Source organism: Zalophus californianus, chromosome 3, assembly GCF_009762305.2.
Source record: "Zalophus californianus isolate mZalCal1 chromosome 3, mZalCal1.pri.v2, whole genome shotgun sequence".
Classification (NCBI taxonomy): domain Eukaryota; kingdom Metazoa; phylum Chordata; class Mammalia; order Carnivora; family Otariidae; genus Zalophus; species Zalophus californianus.
This window is the reverse complement of record NC_045597.1, coordinates 144,000,168-144,020,956: the sequence shown is the minus strand read 5'-3', so window position 1 is coordinate 144,020,956 and position 20,789 is coordinate 144,000,168. Positions and strand designations below refer to the sequence as shown.

Here is a 20,789-nt window from a genome sequence, read left to right as displayed (position 1 = left end):
TAGCCTGGAAGGAGCACCTTTGACAAGGCTGCTTCCTTTCATCCTTGAAGGTAGTAGAAGGATGTAAGATCTCCTTGTCCCTCCCAGGTGTTGCAGGGACCCTGGCCATATGTCCCTGGGTGACAGTGGAAGTGCACCATACACAGACTTGAAGCCTGAGCTTTCTAAGGAAATGACAGGCCCAACAAATTGACTTGGGGTTCACCTTATCCCACCACCAGAACACTGAGAAAAGGGCTTGTTTCTTTTTCCATGGTATGTGTGCTTTAGGAACAGTTGGACATAGTTTGCAGAATGGTTGGGAGAGGCCCACTCTGAGAATGCAGGGAAGCAACTTCCTTAGGCACCTGAAGTCCTTGCTCCAATGGAGAAGAGGGTGTCTGAGAAAGGAGTAGGGGAGCTGAGGGAGGGCCTTGTGTGGCTTCTCTGCCCTGCGATTCTCTCTGCATCAGCTTCTATTGACTTTTTCTTCTCTTACTATGGGTCATTTTTTTCCTGCTTTCTTACATGCATTATGATTTTTTTTTTAAAGATGTATTTGAGAGAGGGCTCAAGTGCAAGTGGAGGGGGGCGGAGGGAGAGAATCGGCAAGCAGACTCCCTGCTGAGCGCAGACCCTGACATGGGGCTCCATCTCGTGACCCAGGAGATCATGACCTGAGCTGAAATAGCTGGATGCTCAACCGACTGAGCCACCCAGGCACTCCATGCATGCATTGTGATTTTTTTTTTTTAAGAATTTATTTATTTATTTATTTATTTATTTATTTATTTGAGAGAGAGCACGAGCTGGGGGGCAGGGGAGGGAGGGGCTGAGGGAGAGAGAGAAGCAGGCCCCCATGTAGGGCTCCATCCCAGGACCCCAAGAACATGACCTGTGCCAAAGGCAGATGCTTAACCAACTGAGCCACCCAGGTGCCCTGCTTTTTTGATTGAGTGATTTTTGACTGAAGGAAAGAGATTGTGAATTCTGTGTAAAGTTGGTGAATATTTTTATATCCCTATAAATAGTCTTGAGCTTTATTCTAGGATGTAGTTAAGTTACTCAGAAACAGTTTAATCCTCTTGAGGTTTGCTTTCAAGCTTTGTTAGGTGGAATCAGAGTGAACTTTAGTTAGCTCACTAAGGAGACAATACTCTCTCAAATACTCCCCTCAATGTCTCACAAATTTCAATATTCTTCCACTTTGGCTGATGGGAACGCTGGTGTGATCTCTGAGCATTGTTTTCTTTAGTCCTTAGGGTAGTTCTCTCTCCCTGGCCTCTCACATATGCCATATATACTCAGCTGAAGATTCAAGGGGGACCTCTGCAGAATTCACTTCCCTGCAGTTTTCTCCTCTCCAGTAATTGGCCTAGTGAACTCAGTCATTGTGGCTTTCCTGGACTCCTCCTTCCTGCTTCACCCACAGAGACAACCAGACTCCACCAGGGCTCCCTACGTACATGGTGGCCTGGAAACCCTCTCTAGGCAGTAGCCTGGGGCGCTTCTGGGGTGCCTGTGTTTGCCCTCTCTCAGAGACCACTGACCTGGGCTACCTCCATGTTTCACGTATCCTGCACACCATTTTAGTTATTTCAGGCAGAAAGTTAACCAGTCCCTGTGATTCCGTGTTGGCCAGGGTAGAAATTTTAGAAGTACTCTATAAAAGTATAAAACACGCCTACTTTGAGAGTCCATTGAAATGGTCTTTTACCACAAAACATGTTTTCTGACCTGTGGTTAAACATAGCCAGTAAAATTTCATCGCACTCTAAAATATAATCTGACTGTGGTAACATTCGAGTGGATCGATCTTTCTAGACTGGCAGGGATTCACAGTGTTTCATACAGGAATCTTACTCTGCTTCCTTTTTACATGTTTTACTTTACCTGAAATGTATGTACCCTTTTCCTTACACTTTGCCTTACATAATTGTTATAAACTCACTTCTGTTAGGGAATTGTCTTCTTCCTGTTATTTTTTCCTGTCCCTGTGAGGGCCAAGGAGCATCTTGCATAATGCTAATTTACTATTATTGAAATGTTGCTTTGTTTAAGTTCTTGAAATTCTTCTGTTGAATATCTTCAGGTTTTGAATGTCCTGGGACATCAACATGACAGGGACTCAATGCCATTTTCTCTTTTTTCATTCTTGGGAAAATAGACCCAATTTTTCTTTTCTTCCCTCCCCAACTCACACAGGAATTGACACAAAACACAGTAAAATTAATCGTGATAAAGATCTTGTGGGTTTTCACTTTTGTTATTCATACATAGAAGATACGGACACAATGGTTTTGATTGGAAAACTTAATTTTTTTTCAGGTGACTCCAAGTATGATGTTCAACGTAAAGAAGAATTTATTGAAGTCAAGGACATATTCTCTGTCAAACTGAAACGACGTTATTCTGCTAAGCAGCAGGGAAATGGTACTTTATTAGGTATCACACTCTTCATTTGTTTGAAAAAGGACCAAAATAAATTAAAAGATTCTACGCTTGATCTTATTAATTTAAGTGAAGACCACTGTGACGTATGGTTTAAACAATTCAAGAAAATTTTGGCAGGTAAGTACTCTTCATGGGAATTTTTAATGAGTCTAGTTTACTTGCTGTAGGTTATTAATCTGAACATGATACTGTATTTATGAGTACAGCAATCCTTGATTATGTGAAGATTGTTTTTTTTTTCCTAGTTCGCTGAGTGTTTTTATCATGAAAATTGAATTTGGTATCCGTTTTTTCTACATCGGTTGTGATGATATTTTTTTCCCCCTCATTCTGTTGATGTGGTATATTACAGTGATTTTGGTATGTTGAGCCATCCTTGCATTCCAGAAATAAATCCTACTTGATCATGGTATATAATCCTTTTAATATGTTACTGAACTTGGTTTGCTGGTATTTTCTTGAGGGTTTTTATATCAGTATTCATAAGCAATGTTGGTGTGTAGTTTTTCTGTTTTTTTTTTTCTTCCTTGTATCTTTTATCTGGCTTTTGGTATCAGGCTAAAGCTAGGCCCTTAGAATGAGTTGGGCAGTAATTCTTTTGAATGACCACTTCCATGAAGAAGGTTTGATAATCTGAAATAACACAGTTCTAAAGTAATTTAGTTCAGTTGAATTGTTTTTGAAAGCATACTTATTTTTCTGTTCCTGTCTCTTGAGCTTCTATTAGAATTATTTTCCTTCCACATATGTACTGATGGTAAGTGTGTATATGTACTGGGTGGCTTGAGGACAACAGTTTGTCTCTATAAGGGTTGATTTTTCTAAAGGTTAATATCCAGAGGACAGAGAATATATGTACTAAAAATATTATATCATAATGAATTTAGTGTATCTGAAATTCCTAAATGACATTTATATTTTACATACTAAATAAAATGCATGAATACAAACATGCAATTTAGATTTCTAGAACATACCTAGTTAAAATATAATCAACTGAGTTTCAGGATTGATTTTTTTTTTTTCTCATACATTTGTAAATCTTGTTTCCTTTCAGCCCATTTCTTTCTGTTTGCCAGATGGATCAGAGTAGAGGCAGCTGGTGTAGTTGATGGTGCAGTTTGGTGTAAGGTGACACAGGGCAGAGCGGGGTGCCAGATAAAGAGCAGCCACGTGATGATGTTAGAAAGTTGCAGGCCAGGCATCATTGATCAAGAAGACCGAGGACCCAAGCTGGCCAAAGGCAACCAACTGATAAGGTTATGCCCATAGACAGGCGCTGAAGTGACATATTAAATCTAGGAGACCCTGTTACTAAGTAACCCATGCTTCCTTGTTAGCTCCCCTGGGACCTTCAAGGTGAGCTGATTCTTTTAAGAAGGCAGGAAACGACAGAGGCCATAGTAGAGTTCATGTTTTTGGAAACGGTGAATATATATATTTAACTAAAAGCATTCCACTTTAACAGTGGGTTTTTTATAGTGTTTTATTTTAAATTCATGTGAGAAGAGATTCTAAAACGTTTAAGTGAAAATGAAAAAATTAGTAAGTTCAGTAGAATTAAATTTCTTTGTGCAGGAGGTACTCATGAGACTCATGTTCTATAAAATAAGAAAGCCATTTGATTAGGAGAGGCAAAGCTCTTCCTTTCACTGAGGGTCTGAAAAAATTTTCTGCCATGGGGCTTATGAAGGGCTGGCAGAGTGACCTAAGAGGCAACTTGCTGCATGTGTCGCACCCATAAAACCAATAATAAGCAGAGGACAGCACAACAAAGCTCAATTTAGCAAAAGCAGTTTTATAGGAGTAGAGAGGCTTATCGAAACAAAACAGACCACATGTACACACACAGAACAAAAAACACTGCCCAAATATTTTTCCAGCTTAATGAATGAAGTTTTGGTTTGGTCTAGGATTAAAATCTAGGAAAATTACAGAGATGAATAAATTTATGTATCTTTTAGGATTTAATCTTCAGGGAATGTTACTTTTTGTAACTTTGATTTTGTGAAGAGTTGGGGAAAAAAACCCTAAAAAAAGTAAAAAATAGAAAAAAACAAAAAAATGATTTTGATAAGAGTTGGAGATTGTGAAATATATGAGGTCATATTCTCTGGCAAGTTTCCTGCAGGACAGTGATTTTGCTGATTCAAACAAATAGACTGACAGTTGAAATCAACCAATGCAAACATACAAAACAGGGTTGAAATCCTCTAATAAAGGAACCCAACCAAGACGGTCTGAATGAATAACTTTGCCCCCAAGTGGCCTTAGCAAGTCTTGTAGGAGGAGCAGTTCCTCCTCATCTCCATGCCCCGCAAAGACATTCCTGTGTCGATTTCATTAGGTACAAATGCATGGTTACAACTCCAAATATCTCTACCAAACTTTATATTATACCAACATTTCCTTTTTAAGGTTACAGTTTTATATATATCTGTAACCTAAAACTGTGTGTGTGTGTGTGTGTATGTGTGTGTGTGTGTATTATGTATATCTATATCTATATCTCAAGAAAAACGTTCTAAAACTGTAATATATATAATATATATGTGTATATATATTATATATGTATGTATATCTATACATATATGTATATATATTATATATATATATTTTTTACACTTGCAAATCCACGTAATTCGTGTGCTTATTAACGTGCCGTGCCTATCAACTGAGAGACCAGCACAATTGGCTCAAGCCTCATTCCAGAAGTGGATGGGGGGCCTGTGTCTTTCGGAGGGAATGAGGGTGATTGTTCTTCCTGGTCCTCTCCCGCTCTGATTTGCAGAGTTGGGTCTACTTTGGATTATCCTCCTGTCTCACGCTCACTGTCCCTATTCCCTGCTACACTGCATCAGGATTGGCAGATGGTGATTGCTGATTTCCAGTTTTTTAAAAGGAATTTGTGTTTGCACGAGACTTGACTTAAATTTAGGGTGGGGGTAGAAGAGGGCAATACATAGAAATGTACATCATAAAAATATAAATGACGTATGTTTGAATGTTAGACATCACTATTTTAAGTTCCCAGACCTTGCTTTTAACTGGTTCTGTGGCAAGATCAGATTTAAAAAAAATACATTTTTATATGGATTTATTTTGAATGATGTGTTTAATCAGCAAGTGGAATTTACTTCCTGCCAGTCTTCTACATCTCCCCCCTACCCCCTTTTTTTTTTCTGTGAAGATAAATGTGAAGAAAACATTAAAAGCCTCAGCTAGTTTTTCCTTTAATCTAATTCATCTTACAATTAGAATTGTAGTATATTTGGATATTAAGAATTATTTTCAAATATTCATATTTATATTTTGAACTGGAGCAATGAAACAGATGTGATGAATTTTTTTTAAAGATTTTATTTATTTATTTGACAGAGGGAGACAAAGAGAGAGGGAGAACACAAGCAGGGGGAGTGGGAGAGGGAGAAGCAGGCTTCCCGCAGAGCAGGGAGCCTGATGCGGGGCTCCATCCCAGGACCCTGGGATCATGACCTGAGCCAAAGGCAGACGCTTAATGACTGAGCCACCCAGGTGCCAAGATGTGATGAATTTTTGAGGAAAGAACAAATAGGCAACACTAGAAGGAAGAAAAAGGCAACTCCCAAATACTTGAAGTTTTAAGACCTAGACAAAAAGTGACCAAGGTTTATATTTATATTTACATTTATATTTATAAAAAGGGAGTCTTAAAACTCTTTCAATTTTTATTTGAAAATAAGTCCTCTTACATTTCAGGATTTTAAAACACAGTTAAGCACAGTATCTTTTTTAATTCTTAGTAATAGAAAAGTCACCATAACTTTATTGACTAATAGGCAATATTAGGTTAATTCATCCAACACACATGTTGTATCAGGCCTTGTGTTAATTGCTGGGAATACAAAAATGAATGAGATATATGCTGTGTAGAGCACTCTTGCTCTGGGAGACAGAGAGGAAAATATGAACAGACCAATAGGGAGCATCACCATTGATCATTCATTCAGAAATTAAAATCTTTAAAAAATGCAGTTGAATAAGGCTAGTATATCGTCACTGATAAGCCTAACATATAGTTACTGTGGTGAAAGTAATTTAATAGTTTTTTTCTGCTTTTTTTATATGTGTGATACAAAGATAAACATGCACAACCTTTAAATAAAGCATATGTGTGCCCTGGCCATGTTAATTTTTATTCAATTAGGGTGTGACCCAGTCTCTGCATATTTGGGTTTCCTGGAAATGGTGAATTACAAGCTTCTCTGGACCCAGAGCCAACCTTTTCTTTAGAAACTATAACCTATACTTTAAAGCATATTCATAGGCTTTTTTTTTTTTTTTGGAGGAGGGGAGAGAGAGAAAGAAGGGGCAGAGGGAGAGAGAATCTTAAGTAGGCTCCACGCCCAGCACAGAGTCCGATGCTGGGCTGAATCCCGTGATTCTGAGACCGTGACCTGAGCCAAAATCAAGAGTCAGCCACTTAACTGACTGAGCCACCCAGGTACCCCCATATACATAGGCTTTCTGACAGGTACCCTACAAAAAAGAATAAAAGTACCCCTCAGGTGATGTTCAGGGCCACTCAGAACTGAACAAGTTTATAGGAGTGAACTGGTTCATCTCCAGTGGAGGACTTAGCAGAAGGTTGAAGAAGTAAGGAAAAAGATTAAAAAAATTTTTTTTTGAAGTCTCATGACCAAGTAACTTGGAGAATGTAGTGTCCTAAAGAGAACAGTGAAATCAGAACACTCGTTGATTTGAAGGAAAGATGTTCTGTTCAAGACACATTTGGGATATATTACATATCCTGTTGGAGATATTTAGTAGGCTGGTGTTTTGAGAGGAATACATGAGGAGGTAAAGAAGAGTTGATGTGATGGGCATGATGAAAGCTTGTAAGAAGTAGTAAGGAATTAAAAAAAAAGCAGATACTAAATACAGAATCTTGGGTGATACTCATATATTAAAATAGAGAAGGGGTGCCTGGGTGACTCAGCTGGTTAAGCATCTGACTCTTGATTTTGGCTCAGGTTATGATCTCGGGGTCTTGAGTTGAGCCCCCAGGTGGGCTCCGGCTGTGCGTGGAGCCTGTTTAAGATTCTCTTTTCCCTGTGCCACCCCCCACCCCACCTCTGCCTGGCTCATGCATTCTCTCTCTCTCTCTCTCTCTCTCTAAAGAAAAAAAATGAAAAGGCAGAGGAGACAAAAGCCAGAACAACAAAACAGGAAAAATAAAAAGGCAGAGGAGACAAAAGCCAGAACAACAAAACAGAAGTCATGGTCTAAAAACAAAAACAAACCTGCTCTAAAATAGGACCATTGAATTTTGTTGTTATATTTAGGTTTTGCTAATTTATTTGTAATATTTAATAGTTACCCAGAGACAATTAACTGAGGCATTTTTAGCACATATCTGGTTGGGGGTTACTTCTGATCTTATATTTTTCCATTCCATTTCTAAGTGCTAATTTCATGAAGTAGGCAAATATAAATAAGCCATATATTTTTTTAAGATTTTATTTATTTATCGGAGAGAGAGAGACAGAAGCAGGCAGAGGGAGAAGCAGGCTCCTTGAGGAGCCCAATGTGGGACTCAATCCCAGGACCCTGGGATCATGACCTGAGCCGAGGACAGATGCTTAACTGACTGAGCCACCCAGGCGTCCCAATAAGCCATATTTAATTGAGTACATTTTGCCCTTGTAATGTAACAGCCTGCTCTCTATTTCAACAGCCTCCCTCAGTTTTCAGCTATGAAAAATAGAGAAAATGGAAAAATTACTTAAATGCTTGTTTTTTATTCCTAAGAAGAGTGATTTCCCCTAGTTTCCCCCAAATGTCAAATTTGTTTCCTGCGGGATCATAATGTTGGTCTTCAAAGGATGCTTTCTTTGATAGCAAAAGCCAGGGCTTCCTAAAACATAGATTTTGTTTAATATTCATGTTGTCTTGTGTAAGAGAATTATGGTGAAAAATTTTTTTTTTATTCTGAACTATATCCATTATGTTATCATGAATCAGGCAGAATTTTTGTTAAGAGGAGAACAGAATGATAGGAAGTTTTACTTGGATATGCTGCCAAATGATGTACTTATAAGGAAAAATAAACTGAAGATCAACATAATGATTATTTAAAAATAAGCAGTTATATATCAAATGTATGATAGCTTCAGACATTTCATTGTGCGCTATTTGAATTGGCAACACTTGTCTCCTTAGGGATAAGTTATTTTCTGCAAAGGCATGTCTGAAATATGGATAGTTTCTCTTGTGAAGCACTAAAAATATAATTTAAGACTGTTTTATGACCAGTTGAGTAGGACATCAAGATTATGCCTGTCACTCTTGAATATGTTTTTACTATCAATATATGTTAAAATTATATAGATGCTGATTAAATATGTATCAATTTATTTGTATGTAAATATCAAAGTCCAGTCTCACTGGAAGTACTCTGTCCAACAAAAGTCATGTGATATCTGCTCTCTGTAGTGGTTTAAACTGAGCTCTTCAAACCACCCCATTACCCAGGATTTGCCTCCTGGATGGGAGTCCACCTGCACCTATCATTAACCTTGGGCAAGTGTAGCTCCGAATTTATGTTTTATAGTTAGTGGGACTGAATAAGGCTTTGTTTGAAGAAAGCTTCCAAAACTAAAGCACTGGGAAATCTCTGATTCAGTCATCCCTGGGGATGATAACCTCAAAGCATTTTTAACCTGTCGTGCATGTCTGTTTTGCTGACTGCTGGGCACACAGAGACCTGATGTCTTTGAGCTACCAGAATATACATTCACTATGGCAACCATAGATTTGGAACTCTCAGAGACTGCCCATGTAATTTTATTCTTTTCAGTAAAACTTACTTATTAAATATACACTTTAATGTATTTTTCCTTTCTATAACTTTATATATTGCTTACAAATCAATTTGTAGAAAGGGAAAATATATTTTATCGAATCAAAGACTGAAATTAGGTTTAAAAAGTTTACTTCAAAGTTTGGGAATTCTTTCTCTTTCTTGAACTTTTTATTGCTTTCTAGCTGGACCTTCAGAGAAAAACAGTGAAATTAACCTAGTTTTCATTAAATTCTTAATGATTAGTCATACCACTTAGCTCTTCAAGGGATATTAACATATAAAAAAGAAAATCTTTTTGAACCAGCCTCCAGTTTCATCAGATTTCTAACTGAAAACATAAATGTATGGAAACACTGGGCTCATGCAAAATTTGCTTAATGTACAGGAAAAAATACTATTTATCTTCAATCAGTTTGACATTTTTGAGCCATTGTTTTATTCCAGTGATTAGTAGTATAAAAAAAAAATCACTGTGAACAAGAGTCCCCAGGCATAACAAACTTGAGCCGTAGACCCCCCCCACAAGAACTTCACATGCTAGAATAAGCAGAGAATATGAAGTAAGTACATTAAAAATGATAAAAAAAAAAAGTATTAGGGGCATCTGGGTGGCTCAGTTAAGCGTCTCACTTTTTTTTTTTAAGATTTTATTTATTTGACAGAGAGAGTACAGACAGGGGAAGCAGCACAGGGAGAGGGAGAAGCAGGCTCCCCAATGAGCAGGGAGCCCAACTCGGGGCTTGATCCCGGGACTCCAGGATCATGACCCGAGCTGAAGGCAGATGCTTAACCAACTGAGCCACCCAGGTGCCCCAGCGTCTGACTCTTGATTTTTGACTCAGGTTGTGATCTCTCAGCGTTGTGAGATTGGGCCCTGTGTTGGATCCACACCCGGTATGGAGCCTGCTTAAGATTCTCTCCCTCTGCCCCTCTCCACCTCTAAAAGAAAAAAAAAAATTAAGAACATAAAAGAATAGGGTGCAATTGAAAAAGATAACATCTTTGCTATGGCATATATGTATGAATTTCATTTTTAACAAGATTCATTCTCCTTAGGACTTGGCTATTCCTGATTCTGAGAATCCAGAGGTTCTGATTAAACTGGTCTCAGTGGATCAAACATCAGTGTTCTTAAGATCTTTGAGGTTTTAATGTGTTGTGAGGGCCAAAAACCATGTCAAAGATCTGAACAAAAGTTTGGTTTAATGAACATATGTAAAACTGTACTCCACACTTATAAAGGTGTCTTTGCAGGGATTAATTATAGGTATTTCTTATTCTTGCTATGTTAAATATTCTTAAAGCTTAGCCAATACCTATTCCTGAGTAATATAAGATTATCACTTATTTTCCAAGACTCTTACCTTGGGATTGGTTTACAAGACCCTGGTAAAGACTGACAGAAGCATACCAAGTTTCTCTTGCCCCCTGAAGTTTCTTTCTTACTAGCATCAGCTCTAATTCATAACCATTACTCCCTCAGCTGAAGGCAAGTTAGAATTAGTTCTAAAGACGCTCATAATGTTGTTTGTACTTGGCATGAGTGACACAGGACCATCTTCCCAAGAGCTTCTTATTGGCCTCTGTAGCACTTTTATCCTAAGGGAGGAATATGTTTTTGCATGTAATTGACTATAATTATATTTTAAAACAACTAATTGGTATTTTATAGAAGAAAATTAATCCCTGCTGCAATCGTTGACAGAGTATCTTGAGAATAGGGTTAAGAGGTATATTCTCAAGTTATTTCTGATATATTTCAAATTCTTGTGCTAGATAAAAGTCCTTTTGTCTATGCCTTTTGTGTTACTAAATTCCTTCTCTGGAGAAAACATTTAGGTACGCTTTGTCACAATTTACCATGTGATTGTATTCAAAGGCTAAATAAGGATTTCTTTAAATATTTCCAGTAATATGTTACATAAAGTTTTCATGCTGTTAAATAGATAAGTTAACATTTCTTCCTTTACTAGATTATAGAGAAGTCATTTAAAAATTTTAAATCTTAATGATAATAACTGACATTTATTAAGCATTATGTGCCACTTTTGTAAGGAATTTTTATTAATTATCTCATTAAATCCTTATAGTAGCAAGAATTACAAATATGTTCTCATGTAAAAAGGGGAATATTATGAGTTTTGTTTTGAGGTTTGAGGAATTAAAATAATGCGTGACAGCAAATAGTATAATTAAATTTTTAATATACTCATTAACTCTGAGTTTATACATGAGAAAACTAAGACTTAAAATAGTTTAAAATTTTGCTAATCTGAGGTTAAACAGCTGATATGTGGTGTAGGAGTGGGGAATAAATCCAGATCTGTCTGAATCCTTAACATGAACCCTTAACTGATGTGTTATCACCTCCCAGGTCAGTGGTATATTCTACAGTTCTTAAGTATATTTTATTTACTGTACAATTTAGACTCTGTCCTGGAAAAAAAAAAGACTTTAAATCCTTTTCTTAGAAGGAAAGAGCTATATTGTTTTGTTTTCAAGAGTCTCACTATATAGTGTCCACCCCCGCCCCCCGCATTATGATTCAGAAGTCTAGATTCTTACCCCCAACAGTTAGGGTGAGCAGTGACATTATAATGCATTTCTTAATCCTAAAAAAGAATTCCTCATCATGACTATCACCATTATTGAGGTTCTCAGATGCCTTGAAATGAATTTGGCATGCCCTTTGAAAAAGATAGCAATTATTTTTTTATTAGTTTAAAGGAATTTTAAAACATAAAAATAACGGTTTGTGACTGATTTCTAGGCTTTATGTTTAGCAGGGTTTCCTAAGCAAATCACAAATACTGTAAACCTACATGAGAGATTAAAAGTTGCATCGGTCTTTAGATGAGAGTATAATGGATTGTCATTTAACAACCTTTTCACTGGAAAGAAATGAAGTAAAGAAGTAATAAAGCAGCATCCTCACAGTATGCATAAGTAGGAAATACATAATATTTCATATTAAGTGAAAAACTATTAAGCCCCCTGGCATTCATTAGACTATCATTAATGTTAATGGAATTGTGTGTTATTTATATAGATACTATGTGTAACTCCAGGAATTGTAATCTTGTATGAATATGTTTGTTGCTGTTTGAGGCAGGTAGATGGATATTTGTGATGGCTACAGCCTGAAACATGGTGATAGGATTTTCAAATCAACTGTTTTTTTGCCCTTATCATCATTAAAGAGAAAACACCTATTTTTTTCCTTTGAAAAATTACCTTAAATGGAAACTTGTGAAATTTGAAAAAGTGTGTCTTCTCTTTCTACTAGTTATACACCTGTAGTTGCTTTTATAATGAAAACAGAAGAGGTGGGCGCGAGTGAAGCCTATTTGTGTGCTTGGGTTCCTGGGCTCTCTGCAGCATCTAATGTCAGGCCAAGTTCTCCTGTACCACAGTCTTCCCACTTGCTGAGTAAGTGGCAAAGATTACTTATCTATCATCTTCTGTTTGTCCAGTGAAGTCCCATTTGCAGCTGAAGTGGTGTACCCAGCGAAGCCTCTGCAAAGCTCGCTTTGCCACACAGCAAAATCAGCTACTTGTCTCTTTCCGGCTTGGTAGCACTTCTCATACCTCTGATAGAACAAGTGGTTGCTTTCATTTTAATTGTTGGCGTATGTAGGTGATACCTTATTAGACTGTAAACTCTTCTGAGCACAGATTTTTTAAGCATGTGGAATTGGGATTCCCATATTGTAAGTACTCCATAAATGTTTGTTATGTTACAAATGTTTGCCTAACTCAGTAAATGTTGGTGAAGTGAACTGAATATATTGCTTCTCTGGTGTGTGTTAGGCATTGTCCCAGATGGCTTTTAACATAAGGCAACTCATTTAATCTTGATAGTAACACGTTGATCATGGTCAAGATTTTTAAAATCCCTGCAGATAGCTAAGGAAACAACTCTGAGGGATTAATTGACTTGCACTGGGTCACACAGTTATAAAGTGGTGGAATATGATTCAAACCCATGCTTTTTTCTTTTTTTAAATTTTATTTTATTATGTTAATCACCATACATTACATCATTAGTTTTTGATGTAGTGTTCTATGATTCATTGTTTGCGTATAACACCCAGTGCTCCATTCAATATGTGCCCTCTTTAATACCCATCAGCAGGCTAACCCATCCTCCCAGCCCCCTCCCCTCTAGAACGCTGTTTGTTTCTCAGAGTCCATAGTCTCTCATGGTTCGTCTCCCCCTCTGATTCCCCCCTTCATTTTTCCCTTCCTACTATCTTCTTTTTTTTTTTTTTAACATGTAATGTATTATTTGTTTCAGAGGTACAGGTCTGTGATACATCAGTCTTACACAATTCACAGTGCTCACCATAGCACATACCCTCCCCAATGTCTATCACCCAGCCACCCCGTCCCTCCCACCCCCCACCACTCCAGCAACCCTCAGTTTATTTCCTGAGATTAAGAATTCCTCATATCAGTGAGATCATATGATACATGTCTTTCTCTGATTGACTTATTTCACTTAGCATAATACCCTCTAGTTCCATCCACGTCGTTGCAAACGGCAAGATTTCTTTTTTTTGATGGCTGCATGATATTCCATTGTGTGTGTGTGTGTGTGTGTGTGTGTGTGTGTGTGTGTGTGTGTGTGTGTGTATACCACATCTTCTTTGTCCAGTCATCTGTTGATGGACCTCTTGGCTCTTTCCATAGTTTGGCTATTGTGGACATTACTCCTATAAACATTGGGGTGCATGTACCCCTTCGGGTCCCTACATTTGTATCTTTGGGGTAAATACCCAGTAGTGCAATTGCTGGGTCGTAGGGTAGCTCTATTTTCACCTTTTTGAGGAACCTCCATACTGTTTTCCAGAGTGGCTGCACCAGCTTGCATTCCCACCAACAGTGTAGGAGTGTTCCCCTTTCTCCACATCCTCGCCTACATCTGTTGTTTGCTGACTTGTTAATTTTAGCCATTCTGACGGGTGTGAGGTGGTATCTCATTGAGGTTTTGATTTGGATTTCCCTGATGCCGAGCGATGTTGAGCACTTTTTCATGTGTCTGTTGGCCATTTGGATGTCTTTGGAAAAATGTCTGTTCATGTCTTCTGCCCATTTCTTCTAACTCAGAAATCCATCGGTTTTTCACTATACTCCCACTGCCTCCCCAAAGAAAGATTTAAAACCTTAATATATTGTTTTAAAAGAATAGTCTTGGTTTCTTAAAAGGCAAAGTGTAATGGACTGTGCCATGTATTTGGAACTAAATATATTATTGTCAAGTATGTGTATTTTAAAAGTCTGTGGTAGTACTGGCAGAGATGACATCAATGGGCCATGTAGGTTGAAGAACTTCTGGAAAACTAGAATCTGGTGAAATTGGTCAGCTGGGAAGGCCAGGTAATACTGAAACTTTGATCTTGGCAAAGGAGAGGGCCCTGTGCAATCTAAGGGGAGAGGGTTTCCTATTCCCCAAATTTGGAGCAGTAAGACTAGAAGGTTGAAAACAGTCTGACAGGATACATGCCCAGCTTTTACTAATGATTTTCTTCCAGAAAGTGTTGTTCTTCATTCAGAAGTGTCCATCATATCAAAAACATTTCCGTTTTGCTGTGCATAAAGACTTTTGAGTTCTAACTCCCCAAGTTGTTTTGAAGCTTAAATTGCTTACCATGGATACTAATCAGTCTGTCAGAAATAGGGTGATGATTTAGTCCTGATAGAACAGATGGGTGGAAAGGATGATCACTCTAAGATGACAGCATGGCTGGCTCTTCTTTTTGTCCTCCTTTTACTTCAGTGAATGAAAAGTCTATCATTGCTGGGTTTATGAATGAGTCATTGTGACCAATGGGATTTTTGTGTAATCAAGGTTGGGTTCCTAGCCACTTCCTTAGCTGTGTAGTTTACTTCATAACTTCACTAAGCCTTTGGCTTCCTGTCTGTAAAATGAAGTTGATAATGCCAACCTAGCTAGGTTATTGCAATACTTAAATGTATAATGTGTATCAAATGGTGGGCACTCAATAAAGGATAACTGTTCTTATCACATAGCTTGCTAAGTTTTTGTTGAGCTTCTCTAGAATTTACATTCCTAAACCTTTTAGCCCTTCAAAAGTAAGTTTAAGCATCATCTTCTCAGTGGGGAGGGTGAGAGGGGCTGTCGGTTCCCTACAGAATATATACTAAAATACTAACAGAATTCATCATTATTACCATCATTGTCCTATTTCACATGTGCCAACTGATGTTAATTTCCACAATATCCTTGAGACGGGTGCTATTATCATTACCATTTTTGAGATGGGGGAAAGAAGATAGAAGGGTAGAGAGTTTGTACAAGGTCACGTAACTGTGAAATTGTTGAATCTGGATTCAAACATGGGCAGTTTGGCTCCCTAGCCCATGTTCTTAGCCCACCACACTATCATGATGCTGTAAAAGTTAGAAGGCATATTCCATAGTCAGTAATGTTGCTTCAAAGAAAATGTAATTTTAATCTGGTGAACTATATTAGCTACTATTTTGGTATATTGGTCAGATCCTGCTAATCCTTATAATTCTTCCCTGGCTGCATATCTAATTAGGCATCAAATATATAAAATCTCAAAAAGTGATGGATGCCAACAAAGTAGTTATTTACAGTTAATGCATATGTAATCTGTGCTCTATATGTTTAAGTGCTGCTTGATTCTAAAATGTCATTCAGTATTTGACTTTTAGTTAAAACCTTTAGCTCTTATCAATGTTAGGCAACTGCTAAGATTTTCTTGTAGTTGACTAGGATATCCATAAACAGTAATGACTGAAATTGATCTGGTAATTTTAGATGTCAGACTCGGGACAAAAAAAAAATTAAAATGTTTTTGTCATGAAATCAGCAGAATCAAGAGAGAGAAAGAGGACTCTGATTTCTTGCATTGGTAGATACAAGTGCCTTGAACTAAATGAAGGAGCTAGGTTTAGGCAGAGAGACAAGCGGTTCTCTTTTATACAAACGGAGTTTCCTTGGAGGTATAGAAATGAAGACATTTCAAGGAACCCTTTAAAGCTGGCTCCTATGTTCTTTCAACCTGTTTCCATTAATTTGGGAGCATTTCTTCACTTTTTGGCACAGCAGGATATTCCAGACTTCTATCATATCTTGACTGCCCCAGCCCTGGGATCAGCCATTTCCTTAAGGAGTTGGTCTTCCTTTTGTGGGGGGAATGGTATTGGGAAACCGAAATCTGGCTGTAGGGTATGCACATTTCTCTTAGGATGTCATAACTTCCAGGGTCTTGCAGCAGTAGAGCTAGGAAATACTGACTAGAAATCAGACTTTATATAGATAACTGTAATTCTAATCTAATCCAGTTGTCTTCTTCCTTGTTTATCTCCTTTCCATATTTGTATTTCCTTTCTTCCATAGGAAGAACTCTGGTTCCCAACAGCAACACATTTGTCCACGTGCTCAGTCATACAGTAGTCCCAGGAGAGTTTCAGAATAGCTGTGACCATACCACTATGAAAAATAATCCTACCAAAATGAGTTCAAGATTTGTTGGCAGGTTTTTTTTGTTTTTGCCTTTTTTTGGCCCCTTAGACCAAAAAACAGTGAGCTCCCCATGAAATGATATGGAGTGATTTTCAGTATACGTAGTTAGGTGGAAAATAATTTTGTACATATTTTATCTTGAAAGTAACTTTATAAAAGTAGACTTCTGCGTTAAATGGTAGATGCTTGTGTAGTTTTACCGGGTATTGGCAAGTTCCCTACCATAGAACTTTTACCATTTTTCATTTTTACCAGCAGTGTGTGAAAGTGGCTTTCCTCACTAACAGGTTGTACTTTGATGCTTTAGAAATTTTCCAGTGTTATTGGTGAGAAATAGTGTGTTAATATAGTTTGAATTTGCATTGTTTGAAAAAGTTAGGAATAAAGTTGAACATCTTTTCATATGTCTAAGAACCATTTTAAATATCTTGTGAATTGTCTTCATATCATTTGCCTATTTTTCTGTAATACTTTTGGCCTTTTTCCTCCTTAATTTTTAAAAGTTGTTTATATTGGCCTTTTTCTGTGATGTATATTGCAAATATTTTTCTCCTGATATAAAATTTGTTCCTTAACTTTTCTTATAGTGACTTTTGATTCAAAGTTTTTGTTTTAAAATTTTTATGTTAACAAATTTGTCACTGTTTTTCTTTATTACATCTGGTATTTGAGTCCTAGCAGAAAGCCTTTCTCTATACCAGGTTATAGAGAACATCATTCATGTTTTCTTCTAGTACTTGTAAAGTTTAATTTTTGATCTCTAATTTATTTGGGGTTTATTTTTTATGTAGTATAAGGTATGGACCTTACTTTTTCTCCCAAATAATCCTCCTGTTGTCCTAACACCACTTACTGAACAGTCTTTGTTCCAGAATTCTGAGATACCACTTTTATCATATACCAAATTTCTGTATGTATGTGGGTTTATTTACGGCCCCCCCCTTTTTTCCCCCTATCCCACTGGGTCTATTCATGTAGCAGTGCTTATTTTAAAGAGATTTTGCAGTACGTTTCATTATTTGGTAGGACTAGTTCTTCTCATAGACCTCCCCACCCCACCACCCCCAGTGTTTCTCCCTATTTTTGCAGGTTAATTTTTAGATAAATGCTTTAGTATGAGCTTGTCTCGATTTGGAAAATAAAACTTGGTATTTTTATTGAGAGTACATTACATTCATAAGTAAACTTAGGAAGAGCTGACATCTTGGACCAGAGCTTGCATGGCTAAATTTGCTTCCGGCAGCTGCCATAATCTCCTAGAACAAGAGTACTAAATCAGCATCATTTTGATGGAGAGTATCCCTTAGATTTTTTTCCCCCCTGTTTTCTTATACTGAATTGTTAGGCTTTTGGAAACACATATTATTATCATGTATAATACAGGGCTAATTTTATGTAAGTATCAGGCTCCTGAAATTTCCCTAGGCGCATCTGTACACTTCCTTATAAAAATAGATTTTTAGCAAGAACCCTGCTAAGTCCATTTAATTGGACCCCCCTCCGCCCATATCTGATCACATTCCTCATCCTCCATCCCCCACTCTGATATCTGATCACCCGGCGTGTCTTCCGCAAGAATTCTGTTAAGTGGGTTGAGTCAGAATCCCCTTTACCTCTGATGTTTGCTCGTAGTAACTTTCCATCCACTGACCCCACCCTGCTCCTTGGCTATAAATTTCCGGTTTCCCATGCTGTATATACGGAGGTCTCTTTCCTCCTATTGGAACAGTTCTGAATAAAGTCTGTTTTTACCATTTTACTGTTCAGCTCAGGTTTTTCTTGGACAACACATATTTTAGTACATAAACTTTAAGAATCTTTTTACAGAAACATATGTTCTTGGAATACTAAAAACTATATGATTTTTTTGAAGTCCTGCAGATACTAAAAACTCTCTCAAAGGCACATCTACTTTCTTATTTGTAATCCAGAGAGGATACATTGAGAAAGCTTTCTAACTGATAAAATCATTGAATTAAGAAATGGGTTCATGAAATTTTTCCCTAACATTTTTATAACTTAGTAGTTTATGAAGAATGAATATACAATTATTTTATCAAATTGGATTTTTGTAAAGTTAATCATATTTAAATGCTATTTATTTTAACTAATTCTATGATTGACTTCTAAGCAGAGCAGGAAAAAAAACTTTTTAAAACCAGTAACATGTATTTTTCAGTCTGGATTTTTTTTTTTTAATTGAAATGTAGTTGACACACAATGGTACATAAGTTTCAGGTGTGCAACATAGTGATTCCACACGTCTGTATGATACACTTCGCTCACTGCAAGTGTAGCTAGCATCTGTCATACATTTCTTTTAAAATACCGCTGACTGTATTCCCTACATTGTACCTTTTATTCCCATCACTTACTCATTCCACAACTAGAAACCGGTATCTCCCACTGTCCTTCACCCATTTTGCCCACCTGCTCCAGGAAACCATTAGTTTGTTCTCTGTATTTATGAGTCTGTTTTCTGTTTATTCATTTGTTTGTTTTTTTAGATTCCACATTTAAGTGAAATCATATGGTATTTGTCTTTCTCTGTTTTATTTCACTTAGCATAATACCCTCTGGATCCATCCATGTTGTTACAGATAAAAGGATCTCATCCTTTTTTGGGGATGTGTAATATTTGTGCACACTCACCTATGCATCGTCTTCTTTCTCTGTCGACTGAGGGAAGCTTGGATTGCTTTCGTATCTTGGCTATTGTAAATAATTGTTATTTCTGTTTTTAACTTCTTAAGGAATCTCCATACTGTTTTCCACAGTGGCTGCACCAATTTACATTCCTACCAACAGTGCATGAGGGTTCCTTTTTCTCCACATCCTCATTCTTGTCTTTTTGATTCTGGCCATTCTGATATGTATAAGGTGATATCTATCTCTTGTGGTTTTGATTTGCATGTACCTATTGATTAGTAATGTTGAACATCTTTTCATGTGCCTGTTGGTCATCTGTGTGTCATCTTTTGAAAACTATTCAGGTCCTCTGCCCATTTTTTTTTTTTTTTTTTTGTATTGAGCTGTGTAAGTTCTTTATATATTTATATATTTTGGATCTTAACCCCTTATCAAGTATAGCATTTGCAAATACTTTCTTCCCTTCGATAGGTTGACTTTTCATTTTGTTCATGGTTTGCTTCACTGTGAAAAAGCTTTATATTTTGGTATAGTCCCAATAGTTTATTTTTGCTTTTGTTTTATTTGCCCGAGGAGACCTATCTAGAAAAATGTTGGTGTACCCTATTTCAAAGAAATTACTGCCTGTGTTTTCTTCTAAGTCCATCGTGAGTTTATTTTTGTGTATGGTGTGAAAAAGTAGTTTAGTTTCATTCTTCGGCATATAGCTATTCAGTTTCCCAGAACTGTTTAGTGAAGATATGGTTTTTTTCTCCATTGTATGTTCTTGCCATTTTTGTCATAGAGTAATTGACCATATAATTATGAGTTTATTTCTGGACTCTCTATCCTGTTCTATTGATTGATGTCTATTCTATGCCAGTACCATACTGTTTTGATTACTACAGTTTTGTAGTGTATCTTGAAATTTGCTGTTCTAATAGGTCCAGCTTTGTTCTTTTTCCAGATTGCTTTGGCAATTTGGGGTCTATTGTGGTTACATATAAAGTGTAGTATTTTAGTTCTGTGAAAAATGCTTTTGGTATTTTGATAGGGATTGCATCGACTCTGTACATGGCTTTGGGTAGTGTGGACATTTTAACAATATTCTTCAAATTTATGAGTGTGGAATATTGTTCCATTTGTATTGTCTTCAATTTGTTTCATCACTGTTCTGTTGTTTTCAGAATACAAGTCTTTCACCTTGGTTAAATTTATTTCTAGGTATCTTATTCTTTTTGGTGCAATTATAAATGGAATTGTTTTCTGAATTTTTCTTTCTGCTACTTTGTTAGTGTATAGAAATGCATTTGATTGCTGGATATTAATTTTGTATTTTGCAACTTTCTGAATTCATTTATTCTATTA

At 36.9% G+C, this 20,789-nt stretch overlaps 1 protein-coding gene across 1 annotated transcript in view; it reads left to right on the top strand.

Annotated features, from left to right (window-relative positions):
* Nucleotides 1-20,789, top strand: part of CERKL (ceramide kinase like) — a 108,850-nt gene that overhangs the window by 38,163 nt on the left and 49,898 nt on the right. Inside the window, exon 2 of the mRNA XM_027589575.2 lies at nucleotides 2,308-2,550. Within this exon, the coding sequence (XP_027445376.2) occupies nucleotides 2,308-2,550 (243 nt within the window). The remainder of the gene's footprint in view (nucleotides 1-2,307; nucleotides 2,551-20,789) is intronic.